General features: G+C 39.2%; 1 protein-coding gene across 1 annotated transcript; it reads left to right on the top strand.

The window, feature by feature from the left end:
* Positions 1–10,331: 10,331 nt before the first annotated feature.
* On the top strand, positions 10,332–14,061 carry LOC132775364 (retinoic acid-induced protein 3-like). The gene is made up of 3 exons (XM_060776119.2): positions 10,332–11,371; positions 12,580–12,647; positions 13,854–14,061. Exons 1-3 carry the CDS (start codon positions 10,462–10,464, stop codon positions 13,968–13,970), a joined length of 1,095 nt encoding a protein of 364 aa, XP_060632102.2. The 5' UTR covers positions 10,332–10,461; the 3' UTR covers positions 13,971–14,061.
* The last annotated feature ends 3,675 nt before the right edge of the window (positions 14,062–17,736 follow it).

The raw sequence follows: 17,736 nt of genomic DNA, 5'->3' as shown, positions 1-17,736 counted from the left end.
ATATACACACATACACACCAAAAAAACAAATATACACGCACTGGGCCACAGTAACACGTGGCAGGGGATGGCTAGTCAGATATAATAGGCTATATTTCAGAGGAAGGAACTGTTTAAAACTACCTCTGTGTATTCCTTGCCCATGAAAACCCTATGAAATTCATAAAGTTGACAGACGTTGAAATGTGACTTATTTATTTATTTATTTATTTATTTATTTACGACATTTATATGCCGCCCTTCTCACCCCGAAGGGGACTCAGAGCGGCTTACAAGGTATATATACATACAATATATTATTAACATAGTACAATATCAGTTTTAAATATTGCTATATTGCACTATATCAATTTTACTGTAATATTATTAGTAATATTACATGTAAGAGAAATATATAATTATAATATCATATTATTATTACTAGTATTATATTGCTTCTGTAAACTGCTCCAAGCCAAATTGGGAGTGGCGGTACACAAGTTAAATAAATAAATAAATAAATAGGTTGAGTCCACAGTGCTCTCTGGATGTACGTGAACTACAACTCCCAAACTCAAGGTCAGTGCCCACCAAACCCTTCCAATATATTTCTGTTGGTCATTGGAGGTCTGTGTGCCAAGGATGACACACGTGCACAGATTAAATGTTTATTATTTACATTCATGTCCCACCTTTCCTAAAAGCAGCCTATGACAAGAGGGGTACCATTGGACTCTGTCCTGCCTCAGTCTAATTCATGACTTGGGTGTCCTGGGGCCCTTCCAAACAGACCCTATATCCCAGGATCTGATGCCAGGTTTTCTGTTTTAAACTGAATTATATGAGTCTGCACTGCCAGACAGTCTGGGATAAACAAAAAACCTGGAATTAGATCTTGGGATAAAGGGCTTGTCTAGAAAGGCCCTTGGATGAAGAAGTAGAGAGGAAACTCAGCAAATCTTCATATAAGAACAAGCCTGGAAAGGTAGCTAATACTTCCAAAAAGAAAAACGGGGTTCAATATGGCCTCACTCCCAGACTGATCTTAAAAAGTACAAATTCTCATAGTATGGTTCCTAGAGTTATGATGACATTTACCCTTTGTCATCACCTCTAAATCCACTCATTTTTTTGTAAGGTTGTTTCTAGCAATTCCCAGGGTCTTTGCTAGGATTCCTCCAAAGGTTTCTAAATGGGAGGGGGTATGGTTTGCTAAAGTAATCCTATTGCTTGAGGAGCAAGTTTGCTCCTTTGGTTTTTAAAAAATCTAAGCTTTATATTATTATGGCTGCACTAAGGAACTAATGCTAAGGGGGAAAAAATTAAGAATCAGGAGAAGAAAATTGACTTTTCTTTTTTTTGTCTCATAATATAAAAAACCACAATTGAGGCTTAGCTGCCCAGAATTGCCAGAAAATTACCTATAACAACAGAAAAGCTATTTGGGTTTTTAAAAAAAAAATAGAGAGGGAATTACAGCAACCAAGACCACAACTTCCCAACTCACTTACCATGTCTGAAACAAAGCAGATATTGGATGACCATCTATCACTGTTGCTGTAGTTTTGTTTTTCCTGCATTGGGAATTGGAACAGTCCCTATAATGGGAGAAACACGGGATGTATTTTAAAAACCTATAAAACTATAAACAAATAAATGATGTGCAAGGTCTCTCCCAGCTTCAAAATGGTGTTCTATGCATGGTTCTCCTTCCCACATTATTGTGAAAACAATGTTGTAAGCAACATCAGGCTAGGACAAAATGACTGGTCCAAAGTCACACCATGACTGTCATAATTCAGTGGGTACCAGAACTTCATAATCTAGACATTTTACCATACTGGTCTGTCCATCTTAACCTCCCAGTCCTATCCATTGCCAAGTGCTACATGAACAGGACAGGATTGTGTCTGTATTGCTTCTCTCCACTCTGTCCAGCACCTTGTGCAACTGGAGAAAATGACAGAACATGCAGTGCATCATCACCAATGACAGAGACAGGCTGACCAGGATATTGAGTGAAGCTGGCACTGTGTCTCAGGTGTGATAGCACCATGGACAAAACAAAATTGACAAACTCTATGTAACTGTAAGTCATTCCAAAATGTGGAGATGAATACCAGCACTTTCTAGGTGTCAGTAAACACCATAGTTATGGTGTAAAATGAGTGCTGGAAACAAGTGTCAATGGCTACAGCTACACAGATCCAACACAGACATCATTTTATGCTTGCATCCTTCGTAGCTGTAGATGGCGTTATCACGCCGGCAGTCTGTCTATTACTGTATTAGTAATATAATATTAAATACAGGGAAAGGTAAAAGTAAACCTTTTAAATTTGCTAATTTTTTTATTTGAAAAAGTTACATTTTTCAAAGGATAGACATATTACTGCATTCCAACAAAACAACCAAGAATCTTGTGGCAACTTTGATAGGTTTATTTTAGCATTTTTCAATCTTGAAAAGCTCATGAAAAAATAAAGTTACTCTCAAAGTTACCATATGGCTTTGGAAGAATGGACTATACTTTCCCGAATTCTATCATGGCCATCATTTGCCCAGCTAGTTGGTAAATTCTAGTACAGTATGTGTACTCAAAAAGTAACATTATCAATCCAATTCCTGGACCTGGTGAAGACTTCATTGAGCCCAACTTCATGCCAGAGACATCAGAGGATTCCAGAAAGTTGCCAAACAAAGCAGGATGGCACCAATCTTCTTTCACTTTTTTTTTTTTTTTTTGGCTGAGATGCTGGATACAAAATATGCACCTGGGAAAAATTGTGCAGTTGGCAAGCTTGCAGATTTGCATTTGGAAGGCAAGCGGGGGGGGGGGGGGACTTGTTTTGTACTTAAGACTGGGCGTTGGAATGGAAATTTATAGCAGCACAAGCACGAGAAGCCTTTGCAAAAGCTTTAAAAGCACTCTGAATATGTTGTGAATTTAGGGGAAAATAAACTCTATTTGACAGATATCAGTATTGGGGAATATAGGCCTAATGAGGCAAGCAGAAATACAGATAGCTTTGTTACTGAACTAAGACAGTTTCATAAATAAATGCTTAGTATCTAATAAATAAGGACTATTGACGTCAGTGAAGAAACTGCTATTGATACATGGTATGAACAAACCAAAAGACATTCTTCATTCAGAATTTTGTTGTGTGTAAAATGGATGTATGTCTGAGGACATTTGCATGACCCCTTTGATCCTCTGGGGAGGCCCTCCTCTCGCTTTCCCCTCTGTTGCAAGCATGACATGTGGGGACGAGGAAGCAGGATTTCTCTGTGGTAGCTCCTCGGCCTTGGAATTCGCTACCCAGAGAGATTAGGCAAGCGCCCACCCTGGCAGCCTTCAGGAAGAGCCTAAAAATCTGGCAGTTTTGGTGTACCTTTGAGGAATGAATACAATCCCCACACCATGACCAGCTCAGCACAATATGCCCATTGATGCACTTTATCTCATCTTTTAGTGATATTCACCCCACTGTTTATTCCCCTCTAAATATCCCACCAGGCACACTATGCTATTCATCCATTTCACCCAGTGTTTTTATATTTTTAATTCTGCCCTTTATAACTTGGCCCAACCCACTGTGCACTTTTTTATCATTTTATTTCATTTCCTGCATTTGATTATTTATTAACTTGTTTTGTTTATATTTCATTTCATGTTATTATTTGCAGTATGATTTGTTGTAATTGTTGGGTTTGGCCTCATGTTAGCCACCCCGAGTCCCCATTGGGGAGAGGGTGGCGGGGTATTATTATTATTATTATTATTATTATTATTATTCTGCTGGAAATTCTACTGAAAAAGACATCTTGTCTGCAAGCAACCATAGGTGCTTCCAAAAATGGTTTTTAATATGCAGCTGACCCACTCGTTCATTCAATTTGGGCAGTGTATATGTCCAGACATCATTGTCTCCGTGCAACCCAATGGATTTCCCCCACCTCACGCCATTTTCTTTTCTTCATTCCATCTAATATTCTGCTAAGGACGAAAAGACAGGTAGCTGCACATTGTCATTTGAATGGCAACATTGGTTTTGGGAGAATATATCAAAGTGTTGTTAAGCTATCATGGCTGATGTTATGTAATTGGATGTCCTGGGTCTATTTTCCTTTTATAGCTCTCTAAACTACTGCCTGTCACCATACCTTGTGGTAGTAAATTCCACAGGTTAACTGTTAGAAGAAATACATCCTATTTTTTGTTTTGACCCTTCCACCAATCAATTTAGCGACGTGCTGACCCGAATTTTAAGTGTTATAGGAGAAGCAGCATGATTTTTCTCTGTTTCATTCCATGCACAATTTTGGCAGCTCCTTTTATGTTCTCTTTTAGTTGTCTTTCCCCTAAAAAAGTCATTTTTCAGCTAGAGAAGATGCTCCAACCTTTTTGATCTTTGTGACTGCTCTTTTTCACAATGTCTCCAGTGCTCTGTGAGAAAATATGGACCTACCTATTTGTGATAAGCCCTTACTTTCCCCCACAACCTTCACACATGTCTTACTCAAACAAAAGCCAGAGAACCTCCTCACTTCTTTTCTGGGGGAATTGCTTAGCAAGTAGCCTTGAAGTGGAGCAATTGTGATGATCCAACAAAACAGAAACATGTCACATCTTCATTCTTGCTTGCTAGAAAGATGGCAAAGTTTAGACCTGAACATTATTTCAGGTATGGTGTCCCCCGTCCCATGCTTGCCAACAGATTTTCCTAAGGTCACCATTACTAGTTTAGTGATGAGAATGACATTTTTGTTCAGGCAGTGTGATGGCACGCCTGAGCCTTTGGGAAAATTATAGTGTCTGGCTTTACTCACGGGCTATCTGTATACCTTCTGTTAAGATATTCACCCCTTAACACAGAGAGGCACTTTAGGCAAGGTGAAAAGATAACAAAAATGAGTTTACCGAAAACAAGATGAATAAAGGGCTAACTCCACCAGGACTATTATAAGGTAACTTAAAACAGTACATTACAAAAGGAGATTTTGCTGGCTGCAGTCATCCCTTTGGAGTCTTCTGCCTCCGGTGCAAAGCGATGGTTTACAGGCTGCTTATAAGCTGTCTCAGTCTTCTTTCTTGTGAAGATGATCAAAAGCTTCTGTTGTCTCTGGGACTGCTGGTGTAAAAATACTGATAAATGCAGGTGCTAAGGATTCCTGTTTTGGATTGCTTCGGCCTAGGATTACCAGACAATGCCTAAGCTTCTGTTCACTATAGCTCTGCTGCAGAAAAAAGGAGGAGTCCAGCAAAAGAGGTCTATGTAGGCAAATGGATAGACCAACTAAGACTGGCCTCTAGGGAGTTTGTATGCTCCATCCAAAACTAATACAAAGAAATGTATCTACACTATGGGAAAACCTATAAACGAAGAACTAAAGCATAGGAGAGGAAAAGGCAGAGCCAAAACTTTACAACTGTCCTTTAAAATAATGAAACAAATGGAATTTTAATTGTTTAACATGTTTATTAAAGTTGATACATAACAATGTATACTTTTATAATTGCAATGTACAGTACTACAGTGTTATAGTGTGCCCCCAGTGGTACAACAGGTTAAATCACTGAACTGTTGAACGTGCTGACTGAAAGAATGACGGTTCAAATCTGGGGAGTGAGTGAGCTCCACTGTTAGCTCCAGCTTCTGCTAACCCAGCAGTTCAAAAACATGCAAATGTAAGTAGATCAATAGGTACCGCTCCGGTGGGAAGGTAACGGCACTCCATATAGTCATGCTGGCCACATGACCTTGGAAGTGTCTATGGACAATGCCGGCTCTTTGACTTAGAAATGGAGATGAGCACCACCTCCCAGCATCGGACGCAACTAGACTTAATGTCAAGGTGAAACCTTTACCTTATAATGTTATAATTGATATTTTGAAATGTGGTAAGCAATTTTCTATCCCAATCTTGAGTGATAAGTGGGTGAGAAATACATAATTAAAAATAATGATATAATAGTAATTCCCACCCCTTGCTGTCTTGGGCGGTATGCAAAGATTTTGTTTTCCCCTCTCCTCCTGATCTGCTGGGGCAAAATTCTGGTACCTAGTTCTTAATGAATTACCATCATTAAGCAAGCACTACTAATCATTTAGGACAATGAGAAAAGAAATTAATTGGCTGGACTTATGAGTAAACACAGTTAGAACTTGGCTGTCGCTTGCTCTTCTGTGCTTTTGCGGGATTTGTTCCTGGTCTTGCTGTGCATGTCATTAATCAATTTAAGCAGTCCTTCATTATTAATGGACAGGGGGAGTATTTGGAGAAATGGAACTGAAAATACACTTTAAGGGACGCTCAGCATGTTCTCCAATCAGCTAATGAAGGTGTTTACTTTCAGAGTTTCGCAGAGCCCTGGTGTTAAAAAGAAGCCCTTTGGTCTCACTACCAAACAGACTAACCAACCCAGCAGGATCCTCTTTTCATTTTCATTCCCCATCAGTCACCAGGGTAAAGGGCAGCTGAGTAGATTTTGTGCCTGGGCTGATCAATTTTCATGGTAACTTTGGAAAACTGCCGTAGGGGTTGCTGGACTGTAACCCGACTGTAGCTGTAAGTCAAAGCAGTTTTTCTTTTTTGCAATAGGATTATCAAGCGCAACTGCTTGCTCTTCAGAAAGAGCATTTCAAGTACCTCTATCTAAAGATGCATCAGTTCCAGGCTGTAAGTAGGCAGAGATGTATAACACCTACTATAAAGCTGTTCAAAACCCTAATTTATTGTATCAGGATCATTGGTAACAACAGCGTCCTTGACAGAAATAGATGGAATGCCACCCATCTAGGCGCTCCATCTTTGCTGGGTATTCACACTAGCCACAAACCATTTCTGGCAGACCATTCATAACCTTTTTGCTTATCTCAAAATAAAGTACATTGTGCTGAATTGATCTCGCTATTGCTGAATCTTATTTTCTAATCTTTAACTGTTAGCACAGATCAGCCTGCACAAAACAGCTACTTGATTTTAGCAGCCTGTAAACATACTAATAAAGGGACCTTTCTTCTCTGTTGCCATTGCATCTGCTTGGTCTCATCAAGAGAACCTTTTTGGGTGAAAAGAGGCATACTTTAATTAAGTGACAATCTGTCTGAACATTCCGGTCAATCAATCAATAAACCAATCACCATATCTCACCTTTCCCTCAAAAGTGGCACTCAAGAAGGCTTACAGGAATATATATTTATATAAGTGTATATAAGATATACAAAAATTTAAGTTTAGGATAATAATAGACTGTCTATAGAATTACAACTATAAAAACATTAAAAACATAAATAAATAAAAAACAATGCAGAAAAACAGAATGGCAGGAGCTACCTAGCCTTCCTAAGGAATGGAGTATCAAAATATAGACACAGCCATGGAGAAGGTCTTCTCCAGCATTCCCACCACAAATGCTTGTGAAGGTGCAGTTGATGGCAGTGCCACCCCTAAAGGACTTTGAATTTGGGCAGGCTCATATGGGAAGTTAAGGTCCTTGTGATAATCTGGACACAAGCTGTCTAGATCTTAATAAGTCATAAGCAACATTGTTAATTGTGTCTAGAAACAGATCGGCAAAAACTGGAGCTGCTGTAGCAAAAGAGTTAGACCTCATCTACACTGCCATGTAATGCAGTTTCAGAATGCAGTTTAACTGCAATGAACTGGATTATAGGAATCTACACTGCAGTGTAGTTCACAGCAGTTAAACTGTGTTCTGAAACTGCATTATATAGCAGCTTAGATTGATGCCTCATATGCTCCTTATATCCAGCCCCTGTTAAAATCTGGCTCCAGGTCTTTGGATCAGGTGGTTTTCAAGCAGTCTTCAAAGGCAGCTATGTGTAGAATGCATTACAATAATGCAAACAAGACACAACTAAAGCATATGTCCATATGTTCAAGTCAGATGTCCCAAGGAATAGGCACAATTGGTGCATCAGTTTCAATTGTGCAAATGCACTGCTTTTTGTTGTCGTTTATTCATTCAGTCACTTCCAACTCTTTAACACAGATTCAGTCCTATTTTTATATCACTTCCAAGCACGTAACTGTTTCAGCCTGGTTTCCAAACATTCCTAGTTTTGGATGGCTTTCAGATGTAAACGCCTGGAGATGCAAACAGGAGTGTGAATTCTATTAGTCACACCCAAAAGCAATGGGATTTACCTAGGTATGGCACCTGATCCAGTGACTCTGCTTTAGTTAGGACTAATATTAGGCCAACATCATCAGCACATCCTGTCATTATAATATTCATCCTTTGCTGAACTTGGAATGTCACTTCTTAAAGAGAAACTAATCATGTTACTTACAATGTTTTAAAGACCAATAAGATACCACCCATTTTTTTGCATACTTCTTCCTACATAGATGTATTTTACAACTGCATATTAGGCTAATCTGCCAAAGGAAAATATTAAATATTATTGTGCTCATCGTTACATATGACTTTATATAGAAAAGCATTGGCTTTTTACTCTCAAGAAAGCTAAAATAGGGTTTGTCAAAATTGGATGTCCTTGGCCTCTGTGTGCATGTAACAACACTATTGAATTTGTAGTACATGGTCAGGAGACCTTCCAGTACTTTTGAAGGAAACAAATATCATTTGCAATCATAATCACAGCCAGGGTTCAGAACACATTTATATCAGAAATGCTTTTTGATCCTATAGGAACCCTTTGCGAACACACATTGTATTTATGGCGAACACCCAATGTATCTATATATTTTAAACTCTAAAACATAAATGTGCTTTGGGTGTTCACCATGAGTACAGCTTGTGTTAACATTTCAAGTGATTTGAAAAGAATGAGAGATGTGCAAGAAGAAATACATGACATAGACAGCAATTTGTTCCTACAAATGACCACAGTGACTGTGGTGGAACCAGAATAGGTGTGCCCTCCTTGATTTTCAGTTGCCTTGGGAGTGTTTTCTGGATCCCCAGCTCCTCAAAAAGAAAACATGTCTAACTAATAATAATGTTAGCATTTATAGATTTGGTCATTCTAAGTGCTACTCGGGCAGGCTCGTGACATTGATAAGGACAGACAAGATCAAGCGCAGTTTGGGCTTCCTTTTCTTTCTTCCTATTGGAAGCTGTGCAAATTTCTGATTTTCCCCATCAACAAAGCCTTGTTTTCCAACCATATTACAGCAAAGGTAAGTGAAAGAGGTTGATCCAGTGAGATAAAGTTTTATCTTAAAAAGATGCAAGATGGTTCAACAAGATTGCTTGCCTGCTTTATAGGCCAATCATATTTGGGAACTCTGTCCATAGTACTATGAATAGTTTGCCTGTCTTTTCTTGTACTAGTTTTGAACAAAAATGCACAATGTTATTTTCTTGTCTTTTTTCCTTCTAAAACCTGGACTTGTGATGTGAAGAGCCATATTCTATAATAGTAATGATTAATTTTATTTATTGCATTCATATCCTATGTTTCCTTCAAGGAGCTCAGAGCAAGATAATCCCATGTTAGGCACATAACCAATAATATGAGGTTGTTACAGTGTGAGACAGAACAATCCTGAAAATCCTAGCTCATTAACAGGGTTACCCAGTTAACAAGAAACTGCTTTGAATGCGAGTTTCCTGTTTCTTGACAAGGGATTAAACTGGATGACCCACAAGGTCTCTTCCAACTCTCTGATTCTATGGTTGTATGATTCCAGATCTTCCTAATGCAATTGCAACACTGTCCATCTGCCACCATTTCTACCCTCCTATTCAATTATAGTGTTACCAGGTATCCAAAAATATTCAACTTAGCTAATAGCATGTGCTATTAAAAGTTAACAGTGCAATAGTGCCATAGTTTTGAGCTCACCTGAATCAATGAAAAGATTATTGTGTTGGTAGTGGGAGTAGTAAATATTCAATTATTATTTATTTTCATTAGTTGCATTCATAGCTTGTCTGTTTTCCAAAGAGCTCAGGGCAATGTACATGGTTCTTCTTCTCTCAGCTTTATCCTATTGACAGTCATGTGAGGTAAGTCAATCATAAAGAATGGGTGGTTACTGAGTTTCTGAAACCTGGATCTCTCAAGTCTTGGTCCAAAAAACTCATATTATTCCCACTGCTGCTGCTTTTGCTGTTATGGCAACATCACTCCCCCCCCCCCCCCACAAGATAAAATGGTTTGGACCATACTTGATGGAAACAGTGACCACAAAACGGAACATTTTATTCTATAATAAAAGCAATAACAAAATACCTTGAAACCACTGGGCACAATTTTACTTGGGTAAACCAGCATTAAAATATAGCTTTCTTTTGAAAGTCACCTCCTGTCAATGCTAATTTTAACCTATCTATAAAATTAAGATTCATTTACCTGCCTGACAATAGCGTTACACATCAGTGTCAGTAATTGCACTCAGGTGTTAGGATCACTGAATTCTATCACAATTTCTTTTTCTTCCCTGAAGTTGCTCCCTCCAATTCGGGCAGAAGCACCATTTGTAATGGCTACCACAGTAATGGCACCTCCGCCTCCTCCTGGTTGTGGCAACATTGACCCCAATTATTATTTCCTCTGTGACATCTGTGAAGCCTGGGGCATTGGACTAGCAACTGTGGCCGCTGCAGGCATCCTGACCTCTTTGATACTCTTGCTGTTATTCACTGTGCTTGCTTGTATAGTCAAAGACAAAAACAAGAAAAACATGGTCCCCATTCAGTTCTTCTTCATCATGGGCACTTTGGGAATCCTCAGCCTCACCTTTGCCTTCATTGTCCGACTTAATAAGAAGACTGGCCCTGCTCGCTTCGTCTTACACGGGGTCCTTTTTGCCCTCTGCTTCTCCTGCCTTCTGACCCATGCCTTCAACCTCATTAGACTAGTGAGAGGAAAGGTCCCTTACTCACAACAATCACTGCTGCTCTGTGTTCTTGGATTCACATTGGTTCAAGTTATCATAGCTGTCAAATACATTGTCATCACAGTAGAAAGAGATAATATTGACTTGTCCAGAATGGGAAGAGAACAACGCAACAAGGACTTTGTCATGCTGGCAATCTATGTGGTTGTCCTAATGGTCCTTGCTTTTGTAACTTCCATGTTCACTTTCTGTGGGGCATATAAAGGGTGGAAGAAGCATGGGACACACGTCTTTGTCACTCTGCTGTTCTCCATAATCATCTGGATTACATGGATCTCTGTATTCCTGAGGAGTGGCGTATCTTATGAGACTATTCCAAGCAAGTGGGATGACCCTATCATTGGTGTTACTCTGGTGGTGAATGGATGGGTTTTCCTGGTGCTATATATAGTGCCAGAGATCTGCTTTCTTGCTTCCCCATTCAAGCCTGAAGACTACCCGCCAAATAAATCCACAGTCACACAACAGAGTGTTGAAGCAGGAAGTACTCAAGGTATGCAGCGTTATGTGCTCTCTAGCTATTCTGATGTGCAAGCATAGATGAGTAAAGAATGTGTCACAATGACAGAAATATTTTTAATCAGGGAAATGGGAAGAATACAGAATATATTACTATTTATGGCATATGAAAACTTAAAAAGAAAATTACTTTGGCTTAGATCTGGACTATGTTAGCCTTTAGTCTCATCAAAATTAACAGTAAGTTAGACATGTCTAAATTGTTCCATTGACTTTAGGGAGGTAAGATGTGGCTATTGGCTAAAGATGGCTCTAGCCTTTTAAAAGTCCTGTAAAATAGTTATATTGATTGTGAAAAAAGAGAGGGCAAGAAGTGTGTATGTTTGGAAGGTTTAAAAAAATTAAAATACATATTTGTTATTAATGTAGAAAAATCAAGACAATAGAAAAAAATAAAATTCCATTTAACTGTAAATCTATTTAAAATGGCTATTTAAGATTAAAATATGTTTAGAATGCTAACAAAATGCTTTGAAAGCACACAGTCTTTGGATGTCATCATGAAAGGCAAGTCAATTCTTGTCAGGTTGAGTGCTTCTGTTTCATATGGTTAAATGTGGATCATTCAGTGAATGAAAAGAATGCTGTGAAAATATCCATCAGATCCATGCCACCCATATTACACAAATCACTGTTGCCAGTGACAGTGATAGATGAGCAGTCTGTAGCAACCACAACACAGCTATTAGGAAATATGAGGGATGGTAATAAGTCTGTCAAGCAAGGCAGAAGCTGAACAACAACCAGTCCCTCACCTACCCACCTATAGGATCTAGTAGAGACAGCAATATGCTAAGTATTATTTGTAAAATATATAAATGTAGCCTTAGTTCATGTTACTTGTACATAATAAAATTCATGGTCTAACAGAGGAGAGAGAAAAAAAATAGGAAATGGCTGCAGTGGTATAGAAAGAGAATGTGAAAGGAAATGTTAACAAACAGGAAGTCAGCAAATATGTAAATCAGTGACCATTAAGAAGCAAAGTTTGTTAATTTTAATATCTGCAAGTGTAACATCCACAGAAAAATAAGCTGTGTCTCATTATCTTGTTTGGGAATTTCAGCAGAACATTATAGTCACATTCTCTCAAAAATGCATTTAGTTTAAGTCTAAATGAGGTTCTGTGGCCGGACATCTTCTTGTGTGTAATCCTTCTGTTATTCCTACCCTGTTTGTTAGCACCCGATAAAGAAGGTGCTGAGGAAGACGTCTTGCTTTCAGCAAATGAGAATTGTCTACAGCCAAAGGTAAATTTCCCGCACTTCATATAAAACATGGGACAGATAAAATACTATCGTGGTAGTCTCAGGTCATGCATACTCTATGAATCAAATGTGTAAGTTGAGTCTTGGGGAGGCTTTCAACCAAGTGGAATCTTTTATATACTGAAATTAGGTCCATGAATTGAAGTTCTTTGTAATTCTATTTACAGCAGGACAGAATGGCTTTCACTTAAATTCTGAGGAGGAAGGGTATTGTGTTATTTATGATATACATTTGAGAAAAAACCTTGAGAGTCCAAAAATCAGACACTTGTAATCTCCCTGACATCTCCAGCCCCTAAATATCTTGTCATTAGTCAGCTCCCTTGTTTCCAATTTTGGGCTCCTCAAGGAAGAAATGAAGCTTGTAACATGTGCTTTGTCTTTATTTTTACACACAAACCTGTACAACATACAAAAACACTATTTAGCAGTAGCAATGAGATTTCAGTTCCCTTATCTTCTGCAGACAAAGTTCCTGGGAATTTTCCTTCAGGAGTCTCTGATGTGTGAACTAAGTAAGGACATGAGCAAGAGCACTACTTATGGTAGATTCATTTTGCTCAAATCCATCAGGACAGTGCTGGTCACAGTTTGGAGTTCTGAAACAGATTTCCTCCTCCTCCTCCATTAGAAGTTCAATTATTGCTATGTTTCACTCTTGTTTTGTTGTTTGTATTTTATTCTTAGGCACGGCTTTAAACAGAAGTGGATGCAGATTTTCCTGCCATAGAGCAAGCTCTTTTCTTTGGGCTGTTTCAAACTACAGTTATAGCACTCTACTTCCACTTTAAGCACCATGACAACATCCTATGCAATCCTGGGATTTGCAATTTGGAGATGGGCATTTAGAATTCTCAACTAGAAAGCTCTAGGTCCCCACCACACTGCAAATCCCAGAATTCAATAGGAATTCTGCCATACCAATTAAAGTAGAATCAGAGCTCTGTAACTGTGTATAGTGTGAAAAGGTACATTTCCTCACTCTTTTCTCACCTGTGAATGCAACAGTGCATTCGCCATTAGTTTCTCCTTGATGGCTGGTTCACTCTGATTTTGGAGTGAATTTGTTTCTGATATCCTGTCACGGTTACCCAGTGTTGATTATTCTAGTTACATGGTTCATGAGTTTGTTTGTTTGTTTTCCACTTATATTGAGATTAATGAAGTAAGATCCAATTTTCTTTCCAGAACCTAAAATCCAAACCACGTATCTCAATCCCTCGGGCAACACTAGATCCAGCCTACAAGCAAGATATTGTGGTGTGCTCTGAATCCAAGACAGGACCCGCCAGAGGAATATATTAGCAATCCAGAAAATAGCAGATGTTTTGTTCGGTGATGACTGTGCTTTTGTTTCTAGCTTTTGGTTCTCGGTTGACCTCTGCCCAATTAAAGTTCAACAAAAGGTTTCTAAATAGAACATGAACATCTTCTAAACATATTCTAGACATTTTTCTTTGTTCCCTCTTTTTAAAAACTTACTCCACCTTGCTGTTCTGAAATCTCCAAAAAGTCATAGAAGATTATGGCCTATTTCATAGAATTATAGAATCATAGAGTTGGAAGAGACCTCATGGGCCATCCAGTCCAACCTCCTGCCAAGAAGCAGGACAATCACATTTAAAGCACCCCCAAGAGATGGCCATCCAGCCTCTGTTTAAAAGCCTCATAGAAGGAGCCTCCACCACACTGTGGGATAGAGCGTTCCACTGCTGAACAGCTCTAACAGTTAGGAAGTTCTTCCTAATGTTCAGGTGGAATCTCCTTTCCTGCAGTTTGAAGCCATTGCTCCGCGTCCTAGTCACCAGGGCAGCAGAAAACAAGCCTGCTCCCTCCTCCCTATGACTTCCCCTCACCTATTCATACATGGCTATCATTTGTCATTCTAGTTACCAGGCTAACAATTAGAAATGCTCTTAGTAATATATCTTGTGATCTATTGCTGTGTTGAAATTTGGTGTCCACTTCCCCAGAAATTTGGTTTTGGGGATTTTTTTCATCAGTGAAAAAGGAAGAAATAATTTTATTTCATTCATGGGGCACTTTAAAATTCCTTTGCCAGAATCCAGTTGGGCCCTTACATCTCCCTTGGTGCAATTAACACTGTATGAATTAGAACTGTGCCGTTGCATAATATCCACTTCTAGTAGAGGTCATTGCAGAGATGATGTGCATGGCTATGTGATGGACATCAGTGTACAATGTACCCTGTACACTCTTGATGATATCCCATTATGTCTCTTTGCAATCCAGGAAATGGGATTTTTAGTACCTCTACTAAGTGGCTAGGGGGTTGAACTGGATGGCTTTTGTTGTCTCTGGGCCCTTCCACAGAGCCCTATATTCCAGAATATCGGGGCAGAAAATCCCGCATTATCTGATGTTGACTCAGATAACCCAGTTCAAAGCAGATATTGTGGTATTTTCTGCCTTGATATTCTGGGATATATAGGGCTGTATGGAAGGGTCCTCTTCCAACTGATTCTGCATTTCTCTCCATAGCTTCTCCAGTTCATTGCATTTCCTGGTTTTAAGATGCATTGGAGAAGTTGGGAATCAGTGTGGCTTGATCCTTGGGCAAGGACTGCAGAAGACCAGGTATGGAAACTCCATGGGTTGATCTTGGACAAATCACAGTCTCTGAGCCTCAAAGGAAGTCAATAAAAGCCCTTCTGTGAACAAGTCTTGACAACAAGGCTCCATGACAGGTTGAAAGCACATCAGCAGAACAACAATTGTGTTACTTCATGCTAACTTCTCCTGAGCTTTAACTGAAGCTTAGAAAGATGACTAGGGTGGGGGTCACCAGAAAGGCAATAATGAAAAACTGGACACTTCCAAACACCACTTGCAGCTAAGGTAGGCACAAGAACCAGGCACTCCATACTTGGGATGGTAGCCAAAAAGATGTATGAAGTACATTCTAAACAATTTGTGCAAAATATTGTACCACTTTCACAAAGTACATGGATCTACATAGCGACACACACTGGGTGGGTAGTGAAATGTAAACAATGACAGATCAGCAAAGTCTATGTTTCTCTGTGAATACCAAATCAAATTGGGGGGGGGGGGGGGATGGGTTACACCTGCACAGCCATTCATTTTTCTCAGCCTCTGCCTAGCACATTGAGATTTCTAGTCGGGTAACAGTCAAAATGTCCTAAAGGCACCAGATCCTATCTGATCATGGAAGCTAAGCAAGATTGGCAATGCAACCCAGGTGCTGTAGGCTATATTTCAGAGGAAGATACTATCAAAACTATTCCCAAGTATTCCTTTTCTAAGAATCCCCTGTGAAATTCATGGAATCACATTAAGTTGATGGGCAACTTGAAGGCACATATGTCGTATACGCACAAAGATAGTATATTTATATTAGCTCGTACAGCACTTAACACAGATAAACTCATGGATTGAAGTAACACAATTGTTGTTCTGCTGATGTGCTTTCAACCTGTCATGGAGCCTTGTTGTCAAGACTTGTTCACAGAAGGGCTTTTATTGACTTCCTTTGAGGCTCAGAGACTGTGATAATACTGGCATAATAAATCAGTTATTTTTCCCCCACAGAAGGCCACTGAGCACTGAAGGATTGTAATGCACCAAGGACTAGCCCTCATGTATCCAAAAGACAGATTTATCATCCTTAACAAGCCAGTTAAAGAAGAGGTTGTTGACTGTTCATCCATGTCTGCTTAAGCAAGGAGAACATTTGATTGCATAACTTGGCTGCGTCATTGATGTCACTGCCTTGCCTTTCCAAAAGCTGCCTCATTTTCCATGTCTGTTGTATCTTTGATGATTAATAAGTGAAAAGAGGGCTGAGGCACGTTGCCAAAACAAAGTGGAAAAAAATCTATGTTAAGAACTGCACTGGTACAGATGGAGAGGTAGAGATCGTTAAAACAAAGAGTCCTGTGCATCTGGCATGCCTTATGCCCTCTCTCCTGGTTGTCTTGTCAGAGGCATCCCTAGCCTTGAGATTTCAGGACCTAGACCTGAGAGGGTTGTCACCTAGTGATGGTATGCCTGTAATCTAATAAAATCAAGTTTTCTAGGAAAAATTTTGAACAAAAATACCCTCTGTTAGCAATAGTCTCAAGCCCCCGGTGGCGCAGGGAGTTAAACCGCTAAGCTGCTGAACTTGCAGACTGAAAGGTCAGTGGTTCAAATCCAAGGGGCAGGGTAAGCTCCTGCTGTTAGCCCCAGCTTCTGCCAACCTAGCAATTAGAAAACATTCAAATGTGAGTAGATCAATAGATAGGGATACTCGCCACAGAATAAAACTTCTTGCAGAGTATATTGCTCAACAAAAACTAGCTGATCCACCCCTCCAGAAGACACTAGGTGAAGTGCTCACCTTAAAAGTTGAGCTTTTTGTGATAATTTGAACCCAACCACCTGACGAAGGCTCTTGCAAGTCGAAACCGGTCGTAGGTTGGAGTCAATTCATGTGACTACTGGAGTCTACTCATATGGAATAAAGAACAGGACATTTACTCACACCAAGACTGTGTTTTATATTTCAAGAGAAGATCAGTGTTTCTTCTTAATGTGAATGTGGCAGTCCTGGGTTTTTTTATATGTGTATGTGTAATATATACATTTAGTTAATTTGATTGTTTTCATATTGCCACAATCAGTGGATTTTGGTCTCCACAGTGTCAGGGGAACCCATTTTTCTTTTCTGATAAACCATGACCTGTCCTCTCCAAAGGAAGATGGAGTAAAACTAGGAAAGCTTTCAGCACTGGGGCTCAGATTCATTTCTCCTCCTTTCCTTGCCATATAGTGAAGCAATATTCTACATACTGTAGGGGTGTTTTTAAAAATATTATAACTTGGAGACTTTTTAGGTGTGAATATCATTATAGTTGTTTTGTAAAAGCCGTGTAATGGCACTGCCAAAAATTCCTGATATTGTTGAAAGGGGAAAAGTATGAAAGCATATCTTTTAAGAGAGAAAAAGTGAGATACAAACAACAACAACAACAACAACAACATCTCAGACAGTTATGACAACAATGCTATTAACATTTTCATCTAAGGAAAATAGGCGGTTTTACTG

This window comes from Anolis sagrei, chromosome 5 (genome assembly GCF_037176765.1).
Source record: "Anolis sagrei isolate rAnoSag1 chromosome 5, rAnoSag1.mat, whole genome shotgun sequence".
In the NCBI taxonomy this organism is placed as follows: Eukaryota; Metazoa; Chordata; class Lepidosauria; order Squamata; family Dactyloidae; genus Anolis; species Anolis sagrei.
The sequence above is the reverse complement of the archived record's forward strand: the minus strand, read 5'-3'. Positions and strand labels throughout refer to the sequence as shown.